Genomic DNA, 25,913 nt, shown 5'->3' on the forward strand with positions numbered 1-25,913 from the left:
AAACATTTTTGAAATTTGATGGGTTCTCTTGTATCTCTAGTATCTTAAAGCACTGAAAATCACAGATGCATTTCATGAGGCATTAAAAATTAAGATGTTAATTTTGCCCATGACTGCTCACTCTCATTTTGCATTTAAAAGATAATTAGTGACCCTGCAATATGTCTCCATAAATTATCCATTTTTCCATAAACCTCGTCTCTGTGAAAAGAATTGCCTTTCATAATCCCGTATAGACTAGATTCTCAACACTGTCTCACATTTCTTTTCCTATTTCTTTCTGCTGTAAATTGCGTTCTGTTCCGGTTAGGTCCACGGTAGCTTTTCCCTGCACTCTGCCAGCCTGCACCAATCAGAGTCCTGTCACAACTATTTCCTCCTTGCTTCTTTCTAAGTGATTGTCCCTTTGCTGAGCCATACTGAAATGATGGAATCTTTTGTGGCACCAGAGAAATTGGACATACATTGAGTTTAGAATAATATTAATTTTCACCCCAAATGAAAGCTAAGAAAACCCATTAGGGGAGAGGAAAGACTTGTAAAAGGCACAGTTTTGGCTCACCCCAGGACTAAGTAAACACACCCACGAAGGCAAACAATAATCATATAAAAAACCCCATTCATTCCTTTGACTTTTAACTCTACTGTGATCCCCACATCCTAGAACTCACACTGTGTAGTCCCCTCTCATTCAGTGCTGGGGGGACTCGTGACTCGCTCCTGACAGAATGTGGCAAAGATGGCAGGATATCACGTTCATGATTATGTTACAGAAGAGGGCGATGCCCTTCTTTCAAGAAAACCCTCCTTGGCTGGTTCTGAGGAAGCAAGCAGCCAGGTCGGGAAGGCCCACTTGCCAAGGAACTGAGGGAACTGAATGTTGCCAACGGCCATGGGATTTGGAAAGCAGACCCTTCTCCAATCGAGCTTCAGGTAAAGCCACAGCCATGGTCTATCCCTGGCTATAGCCTTGTGAGATCCTCAAACGCAGGACACAGATACAATGTGTCCAGGCACGAACCCACAGGACCTGTGAGCCAATAACCACATGGGGCTTTAGGCAGCTGAGTCGGTGATAAGATTACTATGTAATAACCAGTAAAACAGATTTTGGTACCTACACATGTGGCACTACTGTCAGAAACACCTGAAAATGGGAAAGCGGCTTTGGGACCAGGGTAGAAGCAAGTAGAATTTTGAGCAGGGTAGAGAAAACCTAACAGACTGTTAGCATAAATCTAGATTTTGAGGATGTTGCCAGCGAGGGTTTAGAAGGAAGAAGGATAAAGGACTAAAGCTCAGCAACAACAAAATCCACCCAATTAGAAAATGTGCAAAGGACTTGACTAGACATTTCCAAAAAAGACTACAGATGGCCCATGAGAACATAAAGGGATGTTCAACGTCATTAGTATGTAGAGAACTGTGAATCAAAACCACAGTGACACACCACCTATTAGGTCTATAAAAACTTAAAGTAACAAGTGTTGTTGGTGAGGCTGTGGAGAAACTGTAATCCTTGTATGTTTCTGCTAGGAATGCACCATGGTGCAGCCGCTGTGGAAATCAGTTTGGCAATTCCTCAGAACTCTAAACACAGAATTAACATATGACCAAGCAATTCTACTCTTAGGTATATACACAGAAGGAATGAAACAGGAACTTGCACAGATACCCATATGCCTGTGTTCACTGCAGCATTATTCGCAATAGACAAAAGGTGGAAACAACCCAAACATCCATTGATGGGTTAATGGCTAAACACAACATGGCACCGTCATACAGTTGAATATTATTCAGCCTTAAAAAGGGAAAGAAGTTCTGACACGGACTACAACATGGATGAACCGTGAACACAACATGCTAAGTGAAATAAGCCAGACACGATAGGGCAAGTATTGCATGATTCTACTTAGATGAAATGTCTAGAATAGGAAAATTCATAGAGACAGAACATAGCTTAGAGGTGACCAGGGGCTGGAAGGAAGGGGAAATGGAGCGTTGTTGCTTAATGGTTATACAGGTTCCGTTTGGGGTGATGAAAAATGTTTGGAAATAGACAATAGCTGGGGTTGCACAATAGTGTGAATGCAATTAATGCCACTCAATTGTGCACATAAAAATGGTTAAATGGCACATTTTATGTCATATGTACTTTATCACAGTTAAAAAGGAAATAAGAGCATCTTACTGGAAAGTGGAACAAAGAGCCTTGTTATATTCAAGGCAGAGAGCTTCCAAAATTGTTGCTGAAGCATTATGGGAAGTGGAACACAGAAGTGTGAGCTAGTTATATACTAAGGAAATTTCCAGTAAAGTGTTGGAGGGGCTGCCTGGTCTCTTCTTGCTGCTTATTGTTAAATGCAGGAGAAAGAAAAAATAAAATTGAGGGAAAAAATATTAAATAGACGGAACCAGGACTGAACAGTATTAGAAATTCTGAGCCTCTCCTGATGGCAAAAGATGCTAAAGAAATAGCTTCTGAGCATTGCCAGGAGTGACTGGCATAGCGTAAAAGGCTGAGGATGTGACTGTACAACCTTTTGTTAAACACCTCAGAAGGATCAAAGGGTCAGAGTAGCGTGCAGTCACACAAAGGGGCCTCTCACAAAAGGTCAAGAGCAAGGGTGTGCCTCCCAGACCCTCTCAATCACAGGCGAGCTACAGGGTGTTGCCCCTCAGACATCTGGACACCATCCCCAGGTAAAGAAGGACCAGCTCAAAATGATCTGTGGGTGTAGTTTTGTTCAGTGAAGCAAACAACACGGAAATCCAGGGAAGACCCACAGAGTTTATTTCAGCAAAAATACGAGCTTGGATTGAAAGGTACAGAGAAAGTACCAATGAAATGAGGCTGTTGGGAATCCGCAATTCTACGGCAGGAAGCAGGCTGATGAAAGCACTCAGCAGCAGGCAAGCACATGTTACCTTTTAGGCGGAAGGAAGGAAGGTTCAGGAAGCAGAACTGAGCGCCTAGAAGGCAGAGCCAAGAACCACGGAGAATTATGGCCAGGCCTTGAGACTTCCTGGAGCACCTCCCAGCTCCTGTCTGGCTAGGTTTCAGAATTTCTGAGGAGCAGCGATTCCTCTGTACTTTCCGTTTTCCCCACTTTCAACAGAAATGTCTGTGGTGTTGCCCTTTGCCGGTCCCACCATTGCACGCTGGGTGTGTTGCTGGCAGATAACGTGTCTCTCATTTTAGAGGTTGACAGAGTGAGAGGAACCACATCCTGAGGGCCTCATTCACATTTGAGGATGATTTACATATGGTTCTGGAATTTGGGGAGATGAATTCATGGCATAAAACTCATGGGGACCTTGGGAGTTGGTGAAATGCATCTTGCGTGTGGAAGGAATGTGAACGACTCAGGGACAGATAAACAACTGATTATGGCAGATACTCTAAGGTGACCCCAGTGATCCCTGCCCCCTGGTATCCACACCTGGTATAGTGTCACCCTCTCGAGTGTAGACAGGAACTACGACTTACTTCTAACAGAATATGGCAAGGTCAGGTGGCATGCCACTTTATGATGGCATTATGTAAGACTGCAATGCCCATCTGCAAGGGGACACTTTTCCTTGCTAGCTTGAAGAAGTAAGTGACCATGATGCGAAGGTTCATTTGGCAATAAACTCAGGGCAGTCTCTGGCTAACTAGTGAGAAACTGAGGTCCCCACAAGGAACTCAATGCTGACACCAACCCCACGATCTGGGAAGTACATTCTTCTCCAGGAGAGCTTCAGGTGGGACTGCAGTTCTGGCCAGGCAGAGAACACAGGTAAGTCATATTGGAAACTCCTGATCCCCTGAGACTGTGAGACAATAAATGTGTGTGATTTTAGGCCACTAAGCTTGTGGAACTATTGTCACACAGCAGGAGAAAACTAATGCAGATAATGAGGTTTGTGTTTTGATAATATTCACACTGATGTCCATGGTGGCCCCTTTGGGATTCGGTGCTTCTACTCAGTTCCTGATATTCAAGAAAATCATTTTTCCAGGACATTTTAGAACAGAAAAGCAAAGCGGTCAAACTTTTTAGAGTACATGTAAAATGTAAATTAGATATGTTCTTTATTACTGCATAAAAAAGTGATATGAATATTTTTGAGATTTTAGTTACAATAACACTGCCATCGAATTATTCCACCTATTGGAGATTTTGTCTCAAATCAAAAGTCACTAAACTATAATCCTGGCCTTAATTTAAGGACAACTTTTGGGAGAATCAATTTATTCACTTGTAGCCACTCAGGACTTCTTTAGGGTTGTTGGTGTTTAAATACGCATGAGGTGATTGTGTTTAATGATTGTGTATCCTTGTTCCTTGGTCTTTTGTACCTTCCCAAGGAGGTACAAAAGATGTCCTTTAATCTTGAGTTTAGTTCTCCAACATTTGCAAAGGATGTTATCCCTTTATATTACTCATGTGGAGAGAATACGCACAGAACACGGCAAAGAAATCTAAGAACTTTCCTGGTGAAGACCAAGAAGGGGCACCATGTTGGTTTTCTAGTTTTCATTAACCCCTTGATAGCCCCTAAGAAAGGCTGTTCAATAGGGAGGCTTCACTTCTCTAAAAATGTTACATAGTCCCTACTCCTGCCCTCCATTCCTTTATTACTTAAATCCAAATTTCCTCCATTGACCAAATATTCATCTAGCCCAAATGAGCATTTAAAAACGGCCTTTTTAAATGTAAGTCCTCCAAACACACTAGCCATCCTGATCTTTGCCTGAAAACAAAGCTTTAAGAACAACTGTAATTGGATATAGAACATACGTATATATTAGCCACAGAGTTACACAGCTTCTTTCTGTGTGTTCAGTCCAGGAAAGGTGACAACAGGTGTTAGGTCTGAGGAGGGGCTGTGATTCTAAGGATGGCTTCACACAGATCAAGGTGGCTTTGCCTGAATGGGCTGTATTATGTGACAATGTGTTGCACTGTCAAAGTTCCAACCAATTTTAGATCTCACAAGGCTTGGAAATAGTAGGGAGACGGCTCTCCTATAATTGGCTTTCCCATTTATCAACTGGTGTTGGATCGGAAATGCCAGACTTGCGCAAGAATATCTTGGGGGAACTACTCAGAAATGACCAACCCTGCTTTGTAAGAATCATCTTTCATTTCCCTTTGAGTCAAAAGGAATGAAATCTTAATTGGTAATTTAGGAACACAGTGAAGAAAGAAAAGAATGATTATCTCCAGTTGCTTTGAGGTTGTAATAAATAACTAGTAGAGAATTATGTATATAGTAAGCCTGTTGGTTTTGTCTATATAAATACTAATCACGTAGGAAATAACTGCATACAGTGGTTTTATGAGGCTCCCAGTGAACCCATATCACCAAATACAAGCCTTACTACATTTTAATTAAAAGGCACTGAAAGCCATTTTGTTTCACATGGATCAGTACAATAAGTTTATGTGGGTTTGGCAGAATAAGAATCCTGAAAGTGATGCAAAATTAATCTACTTGGATATTCTCCCAATGATCATAAATGGGAATGTGCTTTAAATTTGTGAAAAAGAGTCCACTATCACAACTGTAGATTTTGAGAAGGCCAAATAAAATGTCTGATTCTATAAAAAGGAACAAAGTGTTAAGTACAAGACTGAATGCAAATGACCTCCTGATGTGCTAAAAGCTTAAAACACACATGGGAAAAATGCCCCACTCTGGGTGATCCCGTAGCTTCACTGAGGCTACCTGTTAACTGACGAGTGTGTACTAGTTATAAATATAAACCAAACCTTGAACATGTTCTCACCTACACTCCAGCTGCTCAGTTTAGTTCTGATGAAAACTTGACTTCATCTGACCAATACCATATGGACCCAGGACGGCCTTAGGTCCGACATGAAACTGTAGGTTTTGAAACTGGTCTAGTTGAATTCTAACAAGAACAATCTTTCTCCGCCAGACTTACTTGCCAAGTCTCCAGGAGCCCAGCACAGAGCTGCCCACTGTCCCTGGATCTCCATTCCTTTGGAAATTGCTCAGCTGAGCCAACCTGCAGGGACTATGGTGGCCACTGATGCTGTCGACACAAGGCTTTGGCCATAATTAAAGGATGTTAGGACAAGGAGGGGACGATACAGCTCAACAGAAAGAGACACCACAGAGAAGCTAAGCTAGATCCCAGACTAAAACTTCAGGGGAACCAACCACGCTGGAATGACCTGAAGCGTGAGAAGGGCGATGCTGGGACGGAGCGGCACGTACCGTTCCTCGCGGTTCTGTCCCACACACACCCGGCCTCCGTGCCGGGGCGTGGGGTTGCTGCAGGATCGCTGTCGCACCTGGAAGCCGATCCCACAGGTGGTGCTGCAGGGAGACCAGGAGGTCCAGGGGGTCCAGCCGCCATTCCTGGGGAGACAAAGCAGTTGGGTCACTGAGTCAAAGTGGCTCACAGGCCAGCCCCTGTCTGCACCCACTTCCAAATTCAATTGTTCGCCCACCTGGACCATCGGATTATGGGCTGTGAAGGAAAAAGGAACTGGGACCATAGGACCAATGTACTGTGTCATGGGACTCTCAATTACTGTGAGATTTTTCTCCCAGGTATCTGATTTTAGAGTCAAGGTAGGAAACCTTTCTATTAGCTAATTACATGTCTTAATCTCTCTCTCTTCCTTCCTCCCTCCTCACTAAGAATTAGAATTCAGAAGTGATGTGGTGTCATGAGGACGCACAAATGTTTATTTTAATTACAAAGAAAAAAAAACAGATTTTTCTGAGCGACAGTAAGTCTGAGTTGGCCCTGCTTTGACGGTACAGTCTGACTGGTTTAGCTGATTGCTTTATATTGTGGATTTCTTTTCATAAATTGAATATCTTTAATCTGCTGCTCTAAGGCACTGAGAACATATATTTAAATGATGTCAAGAGAAAAAGTGTATAATCAAAAACATTATACTTGAAAAATGTATTCAACTAGGAATATTTGGAATTTTCCAACACTTTCTGAGTGTATTGGATTGAACAGGTGCCCACACATAAAGGATAACAGGGTGAATTTAGAGTCATTTGATCAGTCTTCTCAAAGGCTCTTTGATGTACTTTGCACAAATTGAGAAAGTACTTGACAGTACTGACCAAGCAAAAAATTCAATTTGCAGATTAGATGGTTTCCAATGTTTTGCTTCCAACAAAATTGAAGGCCAGCATAAACAGGTACCAACTGACATCGGGCGTTAAAAACAATCTTTGATGTTAGATTACCGCACTTTTGGGAGATAACTTCGAAAGAATTCAGAGAAGTGAGTGAAAGTGCTGTGATCTTACATTTCTATCTTCTGATGGGAGTAATACTTGTCTGCACTTAGAAGTAGAAAAATAAAATATAAGAATGGAATTGATTCTAAGCCCTGCCCGATTCAGGCAAGAAGTTGCATACATGCCTGAGTAGAAACAGTAATTGGGAATTAAAAGCAATTGCCTTAAGGAACGGATTTTCAATAAAATCTCATTTTTTATGTTAAATCAGCATTTGCCAAAAATGGGTAATGGTAATGCTGTTTAGATTAATTATGTGCTAATTTTAAGATATAAAGCCTAATGGTTATTAGAAATAAGCTTTTTTAAATTTCATTTATAGAATCTGTTTTTGTGGTAGTTGCCTACAAGTATAATAGGGTGACTATTATAAGACTTTCAAACATAAAAACATAACATATTAGGATAAGATTCTATAAGGAATAGAATAGAAATAGGAAATTAAAGAGAAGGAGCAACATAAGGTTTCTGAATATTAGCATCTGATCATCAATCTTTTTAAATGTGAAGGTAGCTAGCAAATTACTATGGTGTTTAAATTCCATAAGATTCCATATTTCAATAGTGATGTAACAGACATGCTACCTTTGCAAATATTGAAACTTTGGGTGAAACCAATTGGATGACAATTTTCAGGTATTTGAGGGGCATCAAGTTTATCAACATTCTTTTAGGGGGCAGGTGAGCAATTTGCTGTGAAGACAACTGTGCCAGGAAACCCAACTGTCCAAGTACAAACATTGCCAGTGAGAGCTAGCCCATCACAGTGCGATGGATGTGTGTGCACATGAGAACTTCAGTTATGACCCAAGATCTGTCCTTTACAGACCCAGCGAAATCAACAATGGAGGTAGGTGGGTAGCTTCTCAGACGACCGCAACTATCTGACGTTGGTGCTCGCACCAGAGGAAGCTGCTTCCAACAACGCATATTGCTTCTGAATCTGCGTGAGCAGGTCACTTATTAGCATATGGGCTACTAGGGATAGTTTTGGATTCATGCATTAATGCGTCCAAGAGTGGATGAGCTGATACACTGTGTGTGCCTCTGTCCTTGCACACGTTGGGTACAAGGCTGGGGCTGGCCTTCATGAAGTGTCCACCATAAGAGCGGATGCCTTTCCCTGGTCTGACTAGAGGTTGGCTGACCAGCTACCAGAAGCTTCACATCCGCTTTATGTGAACCTCTCACGTGTGTGCATTTCAGCATGCCTGACGGACAGGGAGCTGGGACGCCGTCATTCCTGAGAACAGGCTGTGTTACCGTCTTGTGTGTCAGCCTAAATTTGATCTGAGACTTGCTTTCACTCTTAGGAACCACCTAATGGCAAGGTCAGAAAGGAGGGACCCATAGTGCTCACTTCTAACCATTGGGGGTCCCTGACACTGGCAAAAGGAAGAGACAGTTGTGAAGAGCCACGTGGATCATGCCAGAGCACAACAAATGTACTGAGTTCTGTTAGTAAGGGACTATCAGGGCACACATTCCAGAAAGAGACTGTAATTGGCAGGGATGTTTCCCTCAAACAAGCCAATACCATGTTTCCCTGAAAATAAGACGTAGCTGGACCATCAGCTCTACTGCATCTTTTGGAGCAAAAATTAATATATGACCCAGTATTATATTATATCATCTATCATCTATTATATTATATTATATTATATTATATTATATTATATTATATTATATTATATTATATTATATTATATTAAAATAAGACCAGGTCTAATATTAATTTTTGCTCCAAAAGACGCATTAGAGCTGATGGATCGGCTAGGTCTTATTTTCGGGGAAACACGGTCGTACTGCTGACATTAGCAATGTTTTTCCTAATCTAACGAGGAACCTAGGAATACGAGTAGGTTCTGATCTGTAATCTACTTTACAGTTTCATAGAGCACGTATTCTGAAGTGGTAGGTGTCCCTGTCTCTTTCTGCCTTTCTCTTGAAATAGGAAGGTATATATGAAGAATGCTTTCCCAACCTCCTCCACAGTCTGAGTTTACACACAAAAGGACGGCTGATTGTTGGGAGCTACGCACCTGGAACAGTTGGCGATCTCCATGCGGGGGCCCTCGCACCGCCAGCCGCCACACTGGGGGGCCGGGCTGTCACAGGAGCGGCTGCGACACAGGCAGGTTCCCACGGCGCTGCCATCCGTGTGCGTGCAGGGTGTCCACGGGGACCACGCACCAAAGTGCCCATCCACAGTGAGATTCCTCGTCTAGGAAGAGATATAAGTAAGGGTGTCAGAAAGGGCGTAAGGCTGTAAACTTAGAGCAAAACACGAAAGGTCTCTCACAAGACGATCGGCATGCATTTAGAATATTTTATATTACAGTGAAAAGGGATGGAGAGCGAAGGGTTTCAAAATAAAGCAGCAGACGTCACCAGTGGAGATAATGATGGAGGAGGTGGCAGGGGGAGGAGGAAAAGAGGAGATGAAGCAGGAGGCGAGGAGGGGCGTGGAGGCTGCTAACAGCTTGATGATCACGTCATGGGAGAACTGGCCACTAATGTGAGAAACCCACGGAACAAGAAGGATTGGAGTGAAAAATCACAGGTGTACAATTCTGTTGCATTTTTATGTATCTTAATAAAATGAAAGATTTGTCAAACAGTAGTCATTTAACACCTGGCCTGGCTCACATGTCGTCTCAAAGTAACCGCATTTAATTTACTTGTCAAATGGCTGGCACGGTGAGCGGAGTCTAGTTAAGGGCCCATGAGAAGTAAAAGCGCTGCATGGGCCATGAGGAAGTGATGCTGAGTTCCATTTTGGTTTCACAAACCCGAGGACGGACTCATGTGCTTCCCTCATGGCATCCAAACGATGCTCCACCTCGGACAACACCCATCTAGATGATAAGGACTCATTCTTAACAGCCCACAGAGCCACAGCCTCCCTCACCTGCTCCTGGCATATAGGTGTTTGGCGGGAAGGGAGAATCAGGGAGAAAAATTCTCATGGAGGCATATGAAAAAGAGGGGACGCTTCTATGTTTGTGGCATTTTCACATTGAAAACATTTCAGAACTTTGTTCAAATGACTGAGGTTTGGCTCACCGGCTGGATTTGCACAGGGTACATGGTTTTTGCTACTGAGCTACTGAACAAATGAACGGTGGGAAGAAGGGATTTCAAAGTACAGCACTGGATTGTGTCACGTGGGTACCATGGGGCTGCTCTGTGTATGACGTGTGGGTAGGTGGCTGTCCCTCCTGATACCCCAAACACACACACACACACACACACACAGACACACACACACACTCAGATGCATGTCCGGCTCATGGGAAATGGTGCAAAACCTGAAGGGCTTAAAAGTAAGTGGATTTTTAAAAGAAAGTAACATTAGAAAAAAAAAACACACACACAAAAAAAACCGAAATTATATATTTACTGAGAATATCAATATCCATGTAGTTTAACACATAATGTTGACCCTAATAGTTTACATGAAAAAAAACTTCCTCTTTCTCTACAGGCCTGCTTGTCTGTGGACTGGACTCCAACAAAGTCTAGAAAGAGCCAGAAGCCTCTGGAATGTTACTGGAGTGTCAGGGAAAATGAGCCCCACAAGTTACAAAGCTTACAATAGCATAGCTTCATGACAGAGGGGGGGTCCCGGAGATGAAGTTATGTCTTAAGTAGTTGCATCTCGGCTGACCCTGGCGGGAAACAGAAGCCACAGTTCACACAATTTTGAAGAGAATGCAGTGGAGGCCATCTGGGCAGAAGTGTGGGCTGGGTAAGGGACGCATCAGGGGATGCTGAAGCCACCAGGTGCCGAGGACACAGGGAGCTGAGACTACGCTAGGCCTGTTGGGAAGAGGGGAAGACAGGCTCAGGGCTGCATGTCGGTCAGAGCTTGGAGAGGAGCTACCTGACCGGGGCTGTCACAGGGGTGTGAAGCCCAGGGCGGAGCTGCAGCCGGGCCGAAGGAAGGCAAGGAAGAAACACCCCAGCCTCCCTCCTCCTGCCCATGCCTCCCACTGACTGATCCCAAGAAAACAAGGAAAAAATCTGGACATGGTGCAGACAGTGGGTGGGGACGGGGAATGGGGACTGACCGGCAGACCCACCCACGTCCCTACCCTGAGAGGCTCTGCGAGACATTGGCCCTCCCACTTGCCGCTTCCTCTGTGAGGGTGTGAGGGGTAACAGATCAGGGATGCTGCTGTGATTTTTGCAGTTTAGTAATCCCCCTGATATTGATTAGGGCTTTTGAAAGGACAGGTTACTTGGGGACAGAATAGAGGATTGGGGTCAAAGAAGATTCTCGCAAAGATCCTTTGGCCTCTGTTTCCTCATCGGAACTACAAAGGATTACAGGATCTCTTTAGAAGTCATGAGAAAATCTGAATCTAGGAAAATGAGGATTTGTGGAGCCAGAAGAAAACAGAATGCGATGGTGACAAATGAATGAGGATAGAAACAGAAATCATTCAGACTGTTCAAAGAAGACATTTTATAATGGAAGTATAGAAATTGACAAATGGAAAAAATAAGTCAGTGACTTGTGGAAAGGGAACTGCAAGGTCATGAGTCAAACTCTCAGCTGAGCCAGCTGAATTTATCAGTAAGGTGATAGGAAAGCAATGAGTATCTGGAAGGGACAAGGAGACACCTCCAGCGTGACAGAGAAATAGGCAGACAGACAGGCAGACGTGAGAGGGGGAGCTGGAGTCACAGCCCTGATTCCTGACAACTCTGAGGTTCCTATTCCAATGCATTTCCTCCCTGAAAATGAATCTGCCCTGCAGGGAACCTGAGAGTCTCAGTTTTTGTAGCCCAAAGGGCCAAGGGCAATAGCCCCAGCCAGCATGGAAGGCTTTGATGAGGAAATACTTTGAATGAAGGGGCTTTGCATTCATTCATCAAGGGAGTGAGTCCTCACCACTCCCGGGGGAGCAGGCATCCATGCCAGGGCTGCATTGGCACCATGAGCCACACCCTTAAATAGGACATGCCCAGGCCAGGGGACAAATCCCGACTGGTCACAGCCAGTCATGGCCACCCCATGCACCAGGCCAGTGCTGGGTCTTAGGATGGTCATGTGTCCTGATTCTGCCCAATAAGACTCAAGGAGAGACTGCAAGAGGCTTCTAGACATTATTTTCCTTCAGATAAAAGAAAGATACTCTCTGCGCCGTCTCTTTCTTCCTGCTTTGGATTCTGTTATGTTAGGATGTAACGCATCCTGCTCCTGGGGGCAACAGGAGGAAGTCCGAAATAAGACACCTACTCACCCAGCACCTCCCTGAACTGGGGCAGAATCAGGTCTGAGACTGTGGACTCCCTATCATGGAAGGGTAAAGACAGTCATTTCTAAGGCTCTATTCATAGGAAATTCAGTTTCTGTTAGGTAAGTGCAGCCCTATTGGACAAAATCTTTATGTTCTAGTTTTAGAGAAAAAGAAAACTACGATTTAAGGAAATTTTTATAAAATCGCCAAAGATTGCACAGCTAGTGATTTGGAAGATGTGCTTGGAAATGCTGGTCTGCCTATTCCTTTCCAGGAGACGAGGGTTTCTCAATCTCAGAACTACCGACGTTTGGGCTGGATAATTCTTTGTTGTGGGGATGCCCTGTGCATTGTCGGATGGTAACTGTCATGCCTGGCCTCCACCCTCTAGCTGCCCATAGCCCACCGCCCCAGGATGTGACAACCAGAATTAGTCCAGACATTGCTAAATGTCCCTGGGGTCGCCTCCAGGTAAAAATCACTGCACGAGTCATCTTCCTACCCCCCTGTTAGGCCCTGGCCTAAGGCAAGGGGGTTTTAGGCACAGAGATGCTATAAATGTTCTCTTTCCAAATATATGGATGGGCAACAGATAAACTGGTTGGAGTGACAGCGGGAAAGAGAAGAAGGATTTGAACTAAGTGGTTGTTCATGAAAGAATGGAGAGAAATAAGGTAAAAAAAATAAATAAGGTAAAAAAAAAAAAAAAAAAAAAAAAAAAAAAAAAAAAAAAAGAACGTTATGGTAATAAAAACACCAGGAAGGAAAGGAACTGTACTGTGCTAATCACTAGTGAGGGTACACAATGCTGGGATTCCACAAGGTAAGGATGTGGACTTCATTTTGAGCCCAAGGGTGGGGTGTCTGCAGACTTTGAGGGGCAGTATTTTCAACTCAGGGACATTGCTGTTGGTTCTATTAAATTTTGGAGCAAGAAGAACTTCTAGTGTTCAGAAAATAACATGGGCAGCTGGGCGAGGGCTCTCTGCATTGCACTTGATGACACACTCATTTTGACCCTGAGTATATTATATTTCCGCCTCAGAAATAGAACCATGAATAATGGGGTAGGTTCTTCTGCTTTACTTTTCCATATGAGTAAATAGGTTTCAATTTTCTTAGCTTTCCTTGAACAGACCTCAGAAATGAAGCTATCTGGAATGCATTTTCTATAGTTGTGCTATCTTCTGGGTTTCTGCCAAGCAACTTTCTATTTGGGGCATGTGATTTTTCTTATTCAATATTAAGTATGAAGCCATAGCAAACCATATACCCTAGGTAGCTAGTGCCAGACACTGTGCACAGATTAACTCCTTGAATCTTCCCAACATCCCTACTGCCTACATCCCATTTTACAGAGAGCAAAACGGGCTCAGATGAGGCTCAATTTGCTCAAAGCTACGCTGGTTGTAAAAGACTCAAGATCATTCTAAACAAGCTGAGTCCAGAGCCTGTGATCTCAGCCAGTTCATTCTGTAAAGCAGTTCTTAGGTCCTCCTTTGGTGAAAGTATTATGGAAATGAGTTTCATGTACTTTCACCCCCAATTCTGTAACACCAAAGCTCCCCTCCCCTGGGAAATAACGCACGTCCAAGAGCTAGCTAAGGAAGCTCCATCTTCTGTTAAGCATAATCCACAACCCCGTTTCGGTTCATCCCCATTCAATGCATCCATTCCCAAGGATGCAGATGCCCCTGATGAATACAGGGGTCCCCGGAGCCTATCTTTAGGTCCCCACTGAACTGCAGCCATCACTCTCTTACGACTACATCGAAGTCTTACGTTTCTATTTGGATGATGTTCAGAAGTTAAAAGATCTGCCTTTATTTTCAAAGTTTCATGTATCTTTTGTCACAGGTTGTAACAAAACAGGATACTGGATATGCTCCTTGACAAGGCTTGCCTTGTGTTATAACATCAATTTGATATCATTCCTAAGTCTATCTCCATAAATGAGTTATGCAAAGGAAACATAGCCCCTTTGAAGAAAACAGCTGGAGTGCTGCATGGCCTCTGAAAGGACAGGTGAATAGAGGCGATCTTTATTTATTGCCTGAGTCCTCGTTCTTTTATTTATAAACTGGAAGCCACGATATCCATCTTTGGGGGCCATCGCGAGTATTGAATGAGATAATCCACTGAAAACTGCCTAGTGCAGCATTGAGCACATGGTGTAGACACACAATTGACCTTAGTTCCTTTTTTCCTACTTTACAGTAGATTTCTTTTTTTATCAAGTCTTATGCAACAGTCCTTATAGAAGGTAATGTATGTAAACTATTTAGTGTGAGAATCAAGACATAGTAAACACGGAGTCAATGCCATGATTATTTCAGAATCGCAGGCCTATATTTAAAGCTCTGTGCAAATCAACAGGAAACATGTGGGGCCAATAACTGTGCTTGATTTGTTAAAAAAAATATGTAGTGGATATCATTACAGAATCCAGAAAGCACATCTCGCTTGCTCTCTGAGCATAGTTGGCAGAGTTACCACTGGGTCACACCGTTGGGTCCACATATGTATCAGCCGCTGCTTTGGGGAGATGTTGACAGCTGGAAATGACGCTGTCTTTAGATTAATGCTAATGTACTGGATCTAAATCCTGGTTTCTTTCCCCATATAGCTATAGAACTTTGTGGAAACCCTTTAGGCTCGGGTCTATGGTGTCACCATCTAAAGGGAGATTTCTGGGCTCAGCCACTGCCAGATACCCCTTTCACTCTAAAGATGCCAACTTCACAACAGCCTAGGAAAAATCTTGTTATTGCAAGAACCTTATGTACTTCTTTGGTCTATGTATTTTGCTAGTTATGGCATGATATATTTTGGAACAGGGACTCATCATACAATACGGTATGCTGGGAACCGTGTACCTGCAAAGGATGTGGATGGTATTCATGCATAAATAAAGCCCAGGCAGATCCTTAAGACTATGGGAGCCTCGTTAAGCAATGTGAGAAGTTATATGGGGCAGATATTATATAATCCGAACCACTAGATTGGCATATGTCGATTTAGAACTTGCTCGAGCATTTCACATCTCTTAACCTGAGAACAATGCTTTCAATTACATCTATAGAAACAACCAAAACATTAATCACTATGTCAACCACTGCTCTGCCTCCTGGACACAGGAATCATACATATTTTTAAACAGGGCCCTTTCAAATAGGTCTTGCTAAGTGTCTGGGAAGGTTCTGGGTGGTCCTGTCACCAACTTAAACTCTTGAAAACAGAGGATCTAAGCCTCTGCGTGTGGTTTGACTGGACCACTCACTTCGGGGAACACAGTTCTACTACATCATTTGTCCAGGGTTCGGGGAGATTTACAAGGTAGGTTCCCACAGAGAATCTGATATCACCCTCAGCACCCTCAACACCCCTCTAACCTTACTGAGCTCCTCCTAAGAGGACCAATTGTCATTACTGAACTGGGCTTTTACATTGGATATAAGACACTTTGGTCTCATTCAAAAATCCCTCAGCTTCTAAAGCTTAATTTCTGTTGGATAAACATATGTATATTACAAAATAAATGTATTTAGCTGATTATAAGGTTTATGCAATCCTATGTTGTCATCTTGCAATCCGTGACAACATTTTCTCCTTGTAAAACAGTAGTATATATCATGAACATGGCATATCAGAAATGATGAAATACAGAAGATTTGGCCAATAAAATTAAGCCTTTCTTCCATTTCAGTCAAAAATTGAAAAAAAGCGCAGAAGCAAATTACATTTTGAAAAGCGTTTAAAAATACCTCTCTACGTTAAGACTACTCTACATAAATGCTAATAATTTTCATCTAGTTCATTTCTTTCTAAGACATTTTTAGAAAAGGATAATAATTAAAAGAGCAGTTGAGTAAGATGGGATTTTCCATTTTCTACAAGGCAGCCTACATATATCAGAAAAATATGGTTTTATTTCCTCTTTGGATTAAAGTGACATAATTCTCGGTTGTCGGGTGCTTTCCATATTGTTAATTCATTAAAGTGTACCTGGAGATATGACACATAACACAGGGTTAGAGGATAGGGATGGTTTTATATAATGAAATCATAAAAGTACCAGAAGAAAAAGAAGACCTGGTTATGTGTGTCTCACAAACAGTGAACCAGAGACCACCTCTCAGCCATACTTTTAAAGCAGAGATGGCGGGGGGACAGCTCCAGCACAAGGCCCGCTTCACACTGCTCTCCGACCTTCGTGAGTTTCTAACAGAAACGGTCCTCTCAGCAGCAGTGGCAACTTTAGTAACCCCCTCTGGTCACTTCTGATCATCTCCATTTTTTGACTGTGGAAATATACTAGGCATAAGTTTGTTACAAACCAAGTGGATGAGGGGTAAGCATGCATTTCCCATAACATAATTAAGTATGTCTCAGATACTCACTAAAACAACCATGGCCCTAGATCAGTGGCCTTATTACAGAAGAAGAACTGCTACTGGATTCTTCTGCCCTTTTTACCACTAAAAATGCAAGGTCAAACAGCTACAAGAAGCGCTAATACTCCTAAAGTGTGGCCCGTACATTGGGCTACTGTTCAGAGATTGCACGTTTTCTCCAGCTGCAAAGAATTTAAGGTGACACCTTTTAGAGTGGTGTTCAGAATGAGAAGAAACTTAAACACCGGCGTGTTTCAAATTGATTTCAAGGAAAGTCGGCTTCCCAAATCCGAGATCTGAAGCTCAACGACCCCGAGGATAAGCAGCTAATGACCTTGCAAAGCTTTCCCGGCCCTGCGCCTGGATGGGGTTATATGTTCACCTCTGCAGTGAATGGTTTCAACCTGGGGTCGTTTTGGGGAAGGACATTGGTTGTAATAGGCCTGGCCTTCCTCTTGTCACTTCCTGATTTTCCCACTTACAAATGGAAGCACAGTCTTCACGAACACAGGATTTAGTCATGGAACTAGCAGGGTCCCGTGCCTCGGGCATTTCTAGATCTGAGAAACCACAAGGATCTCAAGTATGGGAGTGTGCCGCTTCCCCTCATCCCTGTCTCGCACAGAGCTGACAGGCAGGGGATCCGAAATTATGTGGCAGCAAGGTGGCTTAATACATTTGCAAGTGTGTAGGAGTTAATAGCTTTGCTCAGATTCTCTGAGAACAGAAAAAGGAATGTGAGGTTAGTGGACTAAAGGTTCTAAAGGCAAAGGGAATAAAAGAGAAGCTGGTCTTGGTAAGTGAGGACCTAAACAAACAAATTGGCAAAGGAACACATGGGATCCGTTTTCTTGGATTCAGAGTGTGACTCTAAATGCGAGCGAGTTTTTCTTCCTTCTGCAGAATTCACTGTGGGAATGTACACCAGGCCGTTTCTCCCAGACCTTGCCATGACCCTGAGAAGGATCTCCAAGACTGTCCCCCATGAGGCTCAATGGCAGTAATATCCTTTAGTTCAGTCCTTTAAAAGCTCCACTTATCTCAGCTTCTGGATTTAAGGCTCCCAAGGGAAACTGATGGGTGGGGACATTCCTATTTTATTAAAGCTACCAAGGGTAAAAGAGTCTGTACCAAACTCTGGAGAGAAAAATCCAAGAATAAAACAGAGACAGTACATCCCATTTTCAAACCAGCACTGTGTTCTCCTAAGAAACTTCCTTCAAAACAGACAAAAAGCTTATGCCAGTGTCCTGTGTGGCTCTCCGGCAGGCTAAATGCTGAATGAGTAAGAGAGCACAGACTCTGTACAGGAAAGGGTGTAAGATGAAACTGTGTGGACACCATTGCAGTGTGGGTTAGGCCCGTAGGTCAGCGGGGTCCCTGTGCACAGACTGTTCAGACGACTGAGAACGCGGACACTTACAGGACAGGTGGAGATGGTCTGCTCCCATTGCGTCATGCTCAGGCTCTCCTCCAGGCTCGTGCATTTCTTCATCACCACGTCCCAGCCACAGTAAGGGTCCTGGGCCCCAATGCAGGCGCTGGAAACACATACCAAAGGGTCAACCGAGAGGCAGCTTCACCTACTGGCCCTTCTGAGTCAACATGGGAACTGGTTATAATAAACTTTCAGTCTGAAGATGGGAGAAAGTAGCTATCTGCCCACATTGGTAAATATCCATTTAAAAGTAAATGATTAATTGGCATTGAAATAGCTACAGTTTTTTTTTTAAGATAGAGGGCAGATGACCAAATGACTACCTGTACCAACATGAGCCTTTCGGTGTCACCAACAGAGCTAAAGTCAGAATTTTACAAGGCTCAAAAATACCACCACCATCACTATCATCAACTATTTAATAACAAATATTTGTTGAACACCTCCTGTGATAGATCAAATTATTGTATCATTTAGACACCCAAAAAACTCTAATGAGGCAGGTATTATTTTCACTTTATTGATGAAAAAACAAAGACACAATATTTATGAAATTGGCTGAAGGACAAGCAAATACACCCAAAATCCTACAACACGGTGAGTTCAAATTTCATAAAATAAGGAAGCCTTCCTTTTGAACACCGCAGCTTAAAAATGTATTACATTTTTCAATTTAATGGTAGTTTAATATAGCTGTATCTACAACATTCCACATATTATATCAGAAATACTGCGGATAGTGGATATTTTATTATAGCTTTGTCTCAGTATGGAGTCCATATACCACCTGGGCATTATTAGGTGAAGATTTTGGTCCCTGTCATAAATACAATAGAAGGTAGATGTGGGGAGGGAGGAAGCAGACAGGGGTGACAGTGCTAGAGCCAAAATGATACGGCCGATCACCCCACAGGCAAGCAGGGCATAGGACACCTGGGGATTCTCTCTCTGAGAGGCCAGGAGGTCAGATATGCAGGAAATAGATGTGAGGAAACAGGTGAGAGCAGCGTGGATGTGCTAACGTCGTCTTAGACTTGGGAGGGAGACTATGCTATAGTTACCAATTAATCAAACATGGGGCCAGCGAGGTAGGATAAGTAATAATCATATTAAATAATGCTGATTAACACGTCAAGTATGTTAACCACGCACAAAGCACTCTTCTAAGAACTTGACCTCTATTAGCTCATTTAAACCTCCTAGAATAATGTGAATATAAATATAAAAAGTAATATAAATATATAGTATGTTAATTAGCTACTACATTTATTCCCCTTTTAAAATGAAGAAACCAAAGCAGGGAAAGCCAAAGTCCTACAGATGGGGAAGATATGTCTAAAGACAATAAATCAAACAACAGAGGTATAAAATTATTGATTAAGTTACTATGTAATTATTACTTATTAACCCCAAAAGTTCAAAATGAACAGACAAGGTTAACATTGGTGCTTCTCGTAGCAGGACTAGGCTGAGGTGGGAAGGGGTGCGACACAATGACCTATCCCCATGACATCATTAGAACTTTTGGTAAGTGACCCTGCACATGTTACAAGGTAAACTGAGGCACGTTCAAATTTTCAAATTTGATTTGGCATGTATCAATTTGAAAGTCAGTGCCAAATCCAAAGTGGTTAGGAGGTTCCAGACAGGAGCTAAGGGAGGAACTTTATGGAAGACATGGGAGCAAAGCAAAGAAGTGATGTGATGGGCGGTGGCTTAAGCAGTTGCCTTATTGGCTGTTTGCCATCAGTTGTTTCATTTGCCAGGATTTTAAAGCATTGACTCTGGCTTAGATTTTGGTTTGCTTAGCAGGCTACCGAGGCATTAGAGTCACCTCAGCCCAATAGCTTCTAGTTTAATTACTTTAACACACATATACTTTCATGCAAAAATAAAAAATAAAAATAAATCAAATGAGGGTAAAGTAAAAGTCTTTATATCCCAGAAGTCGGCACTGTTCACGCCTAAATATTTTGGAGATATTGACTCTATACAAGTATGCATGTGTGGATCAATCTTTATATATATATGTTGTTTACATGTGCAATTGCATTAATACATGTAAAGGGACTGTACACACAACCTCATGTTTTGCTTTTTACACATAATTATGTATCATGACACTTCTCATCAGTAAATACAGCTCTACCTTATTCCTTATACCTGTATAGTATTCTGTTACCTTGATGAACCAACATTTATTTAAATCCTTGAACGTATGGCTGGAATGCACATCTTTGTACATAATTCCACATGACAAACTTCTATGGATGAGTTCAAAGTTATGGGTATTAATAATTTTGTACCAATCGACAGTATGAGCGGTGCCTCTTTCTTCTCTCCCTGTTTCATGCTGTACGTACTGCTGTTTTAAAAAAAACCAGCCTTTTTTGATAGATGGAAAACAATTTTCTAGTCATCTGTTTTGTCTGGTTGTGAGATTAAGATTTAGAATGTTCATGTACTTATTATTTGTATTTGTATTTTTGTAGACACCTATTTATAACCAGGTCCTGCTTTTGTTTCTTTTTAATTGGGTCATTGGTTTCAGTACTTTTTATGTGCTTAGGAGAAGCAAAAATGTCTGTGTTAAAAAGGTCAATCTGTCAATACATTTCAACTACTTTTCCTATTTTTTTCTTGAGATACAAATATTTAAAAATTTTCTGTGTAAAGTTTATGAATCTTTTTTCTTCATAGCATCTGGATTTTGCGCCATATTTTGAAAGTTTCTATACTTCAAAATCATAAAAACATTTACCCACGATTCCTTCTGATTGTTCCACAGTATCATTTCATCTGTCTCCTTATCTTTGATCCATCTGATATATATTTTAGTAACTCTCCTTTCCTCCCCTCCAAAATATTATAAACAAAGAAACAAAAAATATATACTTTTAATCAAAATTTCTCCAACTTCACACCAATACCGATTCACAGCTTAGAAGTAAGAACAAGGAAGCTGTGTTTGGTTTCCTCTCCCATTTTCTATCAAATTCAGATAACACCTTTTTGAAACACAAGTTTATACCAGAGAGTGTGAGCGTCATCTTTGCAAAATCTCTTGTTCCTGAGGTTTGGGAATATCATTTCTAACAATTTACTCTTTTAAATAAAAAGTCATTCCAGGGATCAGTTGCATTGAATGGAATTTCTCCTGTATATGAAACATGTGCCAAATTTTTTTCAATTTTAAGAACTTGCCATTTTAAGAAACATACTGATTGAGTAACAACTTTTTTTTTTTGTTTTTTTCCTTCAGAGGATAAGAAGGGTGAGAACAAACTAATAACGGTGTGAGACCAGGGAAAGTGAACAGTTTTATGTCTATGACCTAAAATTTCACATGATGTGACTAAGCCCAGAGTCAGGTAAGTCTCCTGAGTAACTTTACCTGTGCAGACGTTGCTCTGTAGGAAGATACCCAGAGGAAGCTTCCTTCAACTGTGACAGATCTTCTGGGCGAAGGGTGAGAGCCAAGAACCCGTCTGCCTGCTGCTGCCACCTCACCGGGCTGTGACAGCCAGTTCTGACCCAGGGTCCCAGTCTAACTGACGCTTGATTGACTGAATGTCACAGTATACAGCACACACAACAATTCTCTGTGTCTGATCCCATTTTCACGTTGGTGGGCAACAGGGCAAAGCTACATGTAGAGAAATTATTCAAAAGGCCTGAATTCCTGTTCATGGTTCTTATTAAAGCAACATTAGACTAAATTAAAATTGCAAAAAGGGGAAAATTCCTCCAATTCACTACCTCTGCCCTAGGCTTCCCCTTGCAAAGCAACCTGAACTCAAACAATGCCACAGGGTTACATGGGATATTTTAAGCCCTTTTAAATGAAAAGCTGCTTGTAAAAACATCTTTCTCCTGATAATGCTGATGGTTCTGCAGGTCTTAACATTCCACTTACCCCTTAAAATATTAAAACTTCTCTACAAACACAAATGCCCATTCATTAAAAATACCATTTATATATAAATATGTTTTCCACACTTAAAATATTTCATACCACAGGCAAAATTCTGATGAGCTTTACCTTTATTCTAAATCATACTTTAAGGAAAACAAGTCATCATAACTTATTATTTTTGGAAGGTGCTTTTTTTAAAGAGACCATGTGTAAAATCACAGACTTCCTGGTAACGCAGCCACCATGAAATGGCTATTCTTTATTCCACTTGGAAAATGTTTTTCTTTGTATGATGAACCTTTTAAAATAGTTTTCCCCTTATTTTTGTTAATAACCTTAGGCTATTCTCACTTGACATATTGCCCTGATATTTGAAAATATCTTAATTTAGAAAATATATTGGTCAGAATCTGAAGGTTAAATTTGAAAACACATTTATTCTGAGTATGCTGTCGACCTAAATGCACATTTAGAGGCAGACCTTCATTCTAGAAGCAGGATAAACTACTTCCCTCTTTACGGGAATATGACATGAATATTGGTCTAAACTCTTCCTTGACATTTTAAAGTTGGCCTTTATGCTATTTGCTAATTTGAGTAATGGGAAAAATAGGTATATTCATTAAAATATTTTCACCGTATTTCTGGAAATTGGGAGCTAATTACCGAATACGATCCCTCGCATATTACATTGTCTAAGTGTGGATAACTTTATGTGGCTTGTTTCTGTCACAGTAATTGTCATTATACCAGTTCATTTTTGATATTAAGAATTTTTGCCATATTAACAAAATGCATTCATTTAGCACGGGACGTTAAAGTGTTTCCATCATCAATTCACTCAGCACACATTTAAAAGCATTTGTCATGAATGAAGCAGACTCTGAAGGTGGTGGATGTACTGGAGTGAACAAAACAGACACAGTCACTGAACCCAAAGAACTTTCCTTTTAGAAAAGGGAAGACACATCAGGCAATTACACCAATAAATAGCCAAATAGCTGGTTGCCAAGGATAAGCCAAAAGGGGGAATCGCCATTTAGATGGGCGGATCTGAAGTCAGGGAATATATGGGGCGTGGCATTTAAACTAGGACCAATGAGATGATTAGAAGCCAGCCATTGGCTGTATATCAGAAAATGAGAACATTCTGTCAGCGAGAACAGCATGGGGAAGGTGCTCACGGGGGAGAGAACTCAGTATGAAGAACCGAATAAATGGAGGCCAGGCTTTGGTTGAAGCTTGAGGAGAAGAACCGCTGAGCCCTCAAGCCCTGTTAAGACTTAGGGTTTCCTTGTAAGTGATGCAGACTTTAAAGCTCCTCCAAATACTGTGCAAAGCAGATGTCAAGTATCAGTATTTATTTGATGGTCCTGCTTCACCGACGCATCACGCACAGAATCTGGGATTGTTTATCTTGACCTTCCCACGGGCTTCAATCATCCTGAACTTTTCTCTAGAACAAACATAGTCTTCCTGGAAAGGCCACGTCTGCCCCCAGGATGAAGCTCTCCAAGGAAGGCAGCCTCGGCTACGGCCAGTTTTGCGTGCAGGGACCAAAACCAGGACAAAGGGGCATAGAGAGCATCAGTGCCCAACAGGAGCCCTTCGCAGCTCAGGGACGTTGGAGTGATGACCAGGAAAGGCTGTGTCACGTGCCCGAGAGGGAAAGAAAAGAATCATGGGCCACGTCCTTGAGAGAAAAGCTCACACTTTGGGTGGTCTATGTTCTCTGTTCTATAACGTACAGGTAATTGCAGGTATCTCCAAAGTCTACTCTCCCCACCAACCAAGGAAAAAGTAAAGACACAATTATGTCTTTGTCCATCTCATGTTTCTTCATGGGAAACCCTTCTGTGAAAGATTTAATGGGAAGGATCAGAATTCACAGCAGAGTTTGAAGTGTCAACAGTTATAGCTGAAGGCTACACAAGATGTCAAGTAATATGTCTTAATTTTTACACAGAAACTTAAAGGACAGTATGTCCAGAGAACAAATTTATACTATTCTGACTCCTTCTAATTCACCCAACTTAACAATTGGCCCGTGACTGAGTAGATAAGGCTGAGAGGCCCAGCGACCCTGGTACCAGCACAGACCATCCCAAGGGAAGAACCGCCACCCATCTCAGCAGCACACTTATGGCATGGGTGGTGTCTACCTTGAGCTGGGGGTCTCTAATGCCTCCCCAACCTGGTGACGGCAGCAAAGGTGCGCTCTTGGATCTCACACCTGGCCCTGCCCCACCTCCATCAGTGCCTGAATCTCTGTGCAGATAGATAGATACATGCTTACTAGAGACAGGAGGTTACTGAATATCCACTGAGACACGCTCCTGCCCATTGGATGGGGTCATGTTGAGATCACTCAACTGCACAGAGAATGTGGTCATGGTAGAATCTCACAAACTGCCAGAAAATGCACTTGCCCACACAGACCAGAGTCAGTTAAACTCTGGTCAGTTAAATTAAGTCAATTTAATGCAGGAGTGGAAACAGCCCGATGGGTTCTGTACCTCTCAGACAAAGTGAAGCTGTTTAAAGGCAGAAAAGCAATTTCTTATCAGGCCAGTTTGCTTTCAAGTATGAAATTCATCTGGGTAAAGAAGGCAAAGCACACATACAAGAGCATTTTGATTTCTTTTCCTTTATTTTTCTATTTCTTTTGTGTTTGAATTTGAGTTCCAAGTAGAACAAAGGAAAATTCTGAAACCATGCCTCCAAAAGACTGTCGAGACTAAATAAATAATGACCATTCACTAGTTATGCTGGCCGAGTAGGACCTACATGAACTGACTATAACATGCAGGCAGGAAAGGAAAGGGGCCATCTTGCACTGAATTCTTATTAAGTGCCAGACCCACTACTTAGTCTCTGTCATTTTGTCCCCAGTAACGTACTGAATACCTTGCTCATAACCACACACCCAGCAAAAGGCTAATCCAGGATCCAGGTGAACCCAAAGCTCATGATGTTTCCATAGGCAAGCTATTTTGCAGACACGTGGCAATGGTTATTTCCCTTAGACTTATTAATTCATTGAACTATGCTGCAAATAAAATCTTAGGGGAAGCTCCGTGTATAAAATCCAAGTACTACTGTTCAGGATAACTCAGTGCAAGGAACTGGGGCTGACGATGGCTGCCGCCCAAGCTTTCCCGTGGAGTTCTTCACATAGTTTTAAATTTGGGAACTCAACAGCGGGAGGCCTGACGAATAGACATTAAATAATGAAGCCTTGTGTTGTGGGCTCCATGGTTGTGTTTCTCCACTGAATTACAAAAGGGTGGTAATTATATTGATTTTCAAACTTTATCTGATTGACTGTTTGGAACCAAGATGGCCACTTAGGGAACAGAAACACGCTCTTTTGGGAAACTGAACAAAAAACTGAACCCCAAACTGCTGGCTGGCTAATGTAATAGCTAAGGAAAGCTAACACCTATACTACTGGGTTTGACCTATGGAATGTCTTTAGTGCACTTTCTTGTTCTTAGAAAAGGATTCTCCATTGTAACAATAACACTGTTACATGAAAATATTTGGCAAAAGAAGAAAAGAAAAAAACGTACTCATACCGTGTTTGTAGGGGAAGAAATTGGGCCCTGGAAAAGGCAGGGGCATCCGAC

General features: G+C 42.1%; 1 protein-coding gene across 4 annotated transcripts in view; it reads right to left on the reverse strand.

Annotated features, from left to right (window-relative positions):
- SEMA5A (semaphorin 5A) overlaps nucleotides 1–25,913 on the reverse strand; it is a 421,628-nt gene that overhangs the window by 52,820 nt on the left and 342,895 nt on the right. For all 4 annotated transcript variants that reach the window (XM_074329094.2, XM_074329093.2, XM_074329090.2 and 1 more), the window contains 3 exons: nucleotides 18,354–18,471; nucleotides 9,330–9,511; nucleotides 6,235–6,378 (listed from right to left, as the gene is read on the reverse strand). In XM_074329094.2, the coding sequence (XP_074185195.1) occupies nucleotides 6,235–6,378; nucleotides 9,330–9,511; nucleotides 18,354–18,471 (444 nt within the window). The remainder of the gene's footprint in view (nucleotides 1–6,234; nucleotides 6,379–9,329; nucleotides 9,512–18,353; nucleotides 18,472–25,913) is intronic.

The sequence above is a fragment of the Rhinolophus sinicus genome, chromosome 3, assembly GCF_057876585.1.
Source record: "Rhinolophus sinicus isolate RSI-liver-muscle chromosome 3, RSI-T2T, whole genome shotgun sequence".
Taxonomy (NCBI): domain Eukaryota; kingdom Metazoa; phylum Chordata; class Mammalia; order Chiroptera; family Rhinolophidae; genus Rhinolophus; species Rhinolophus sinicus.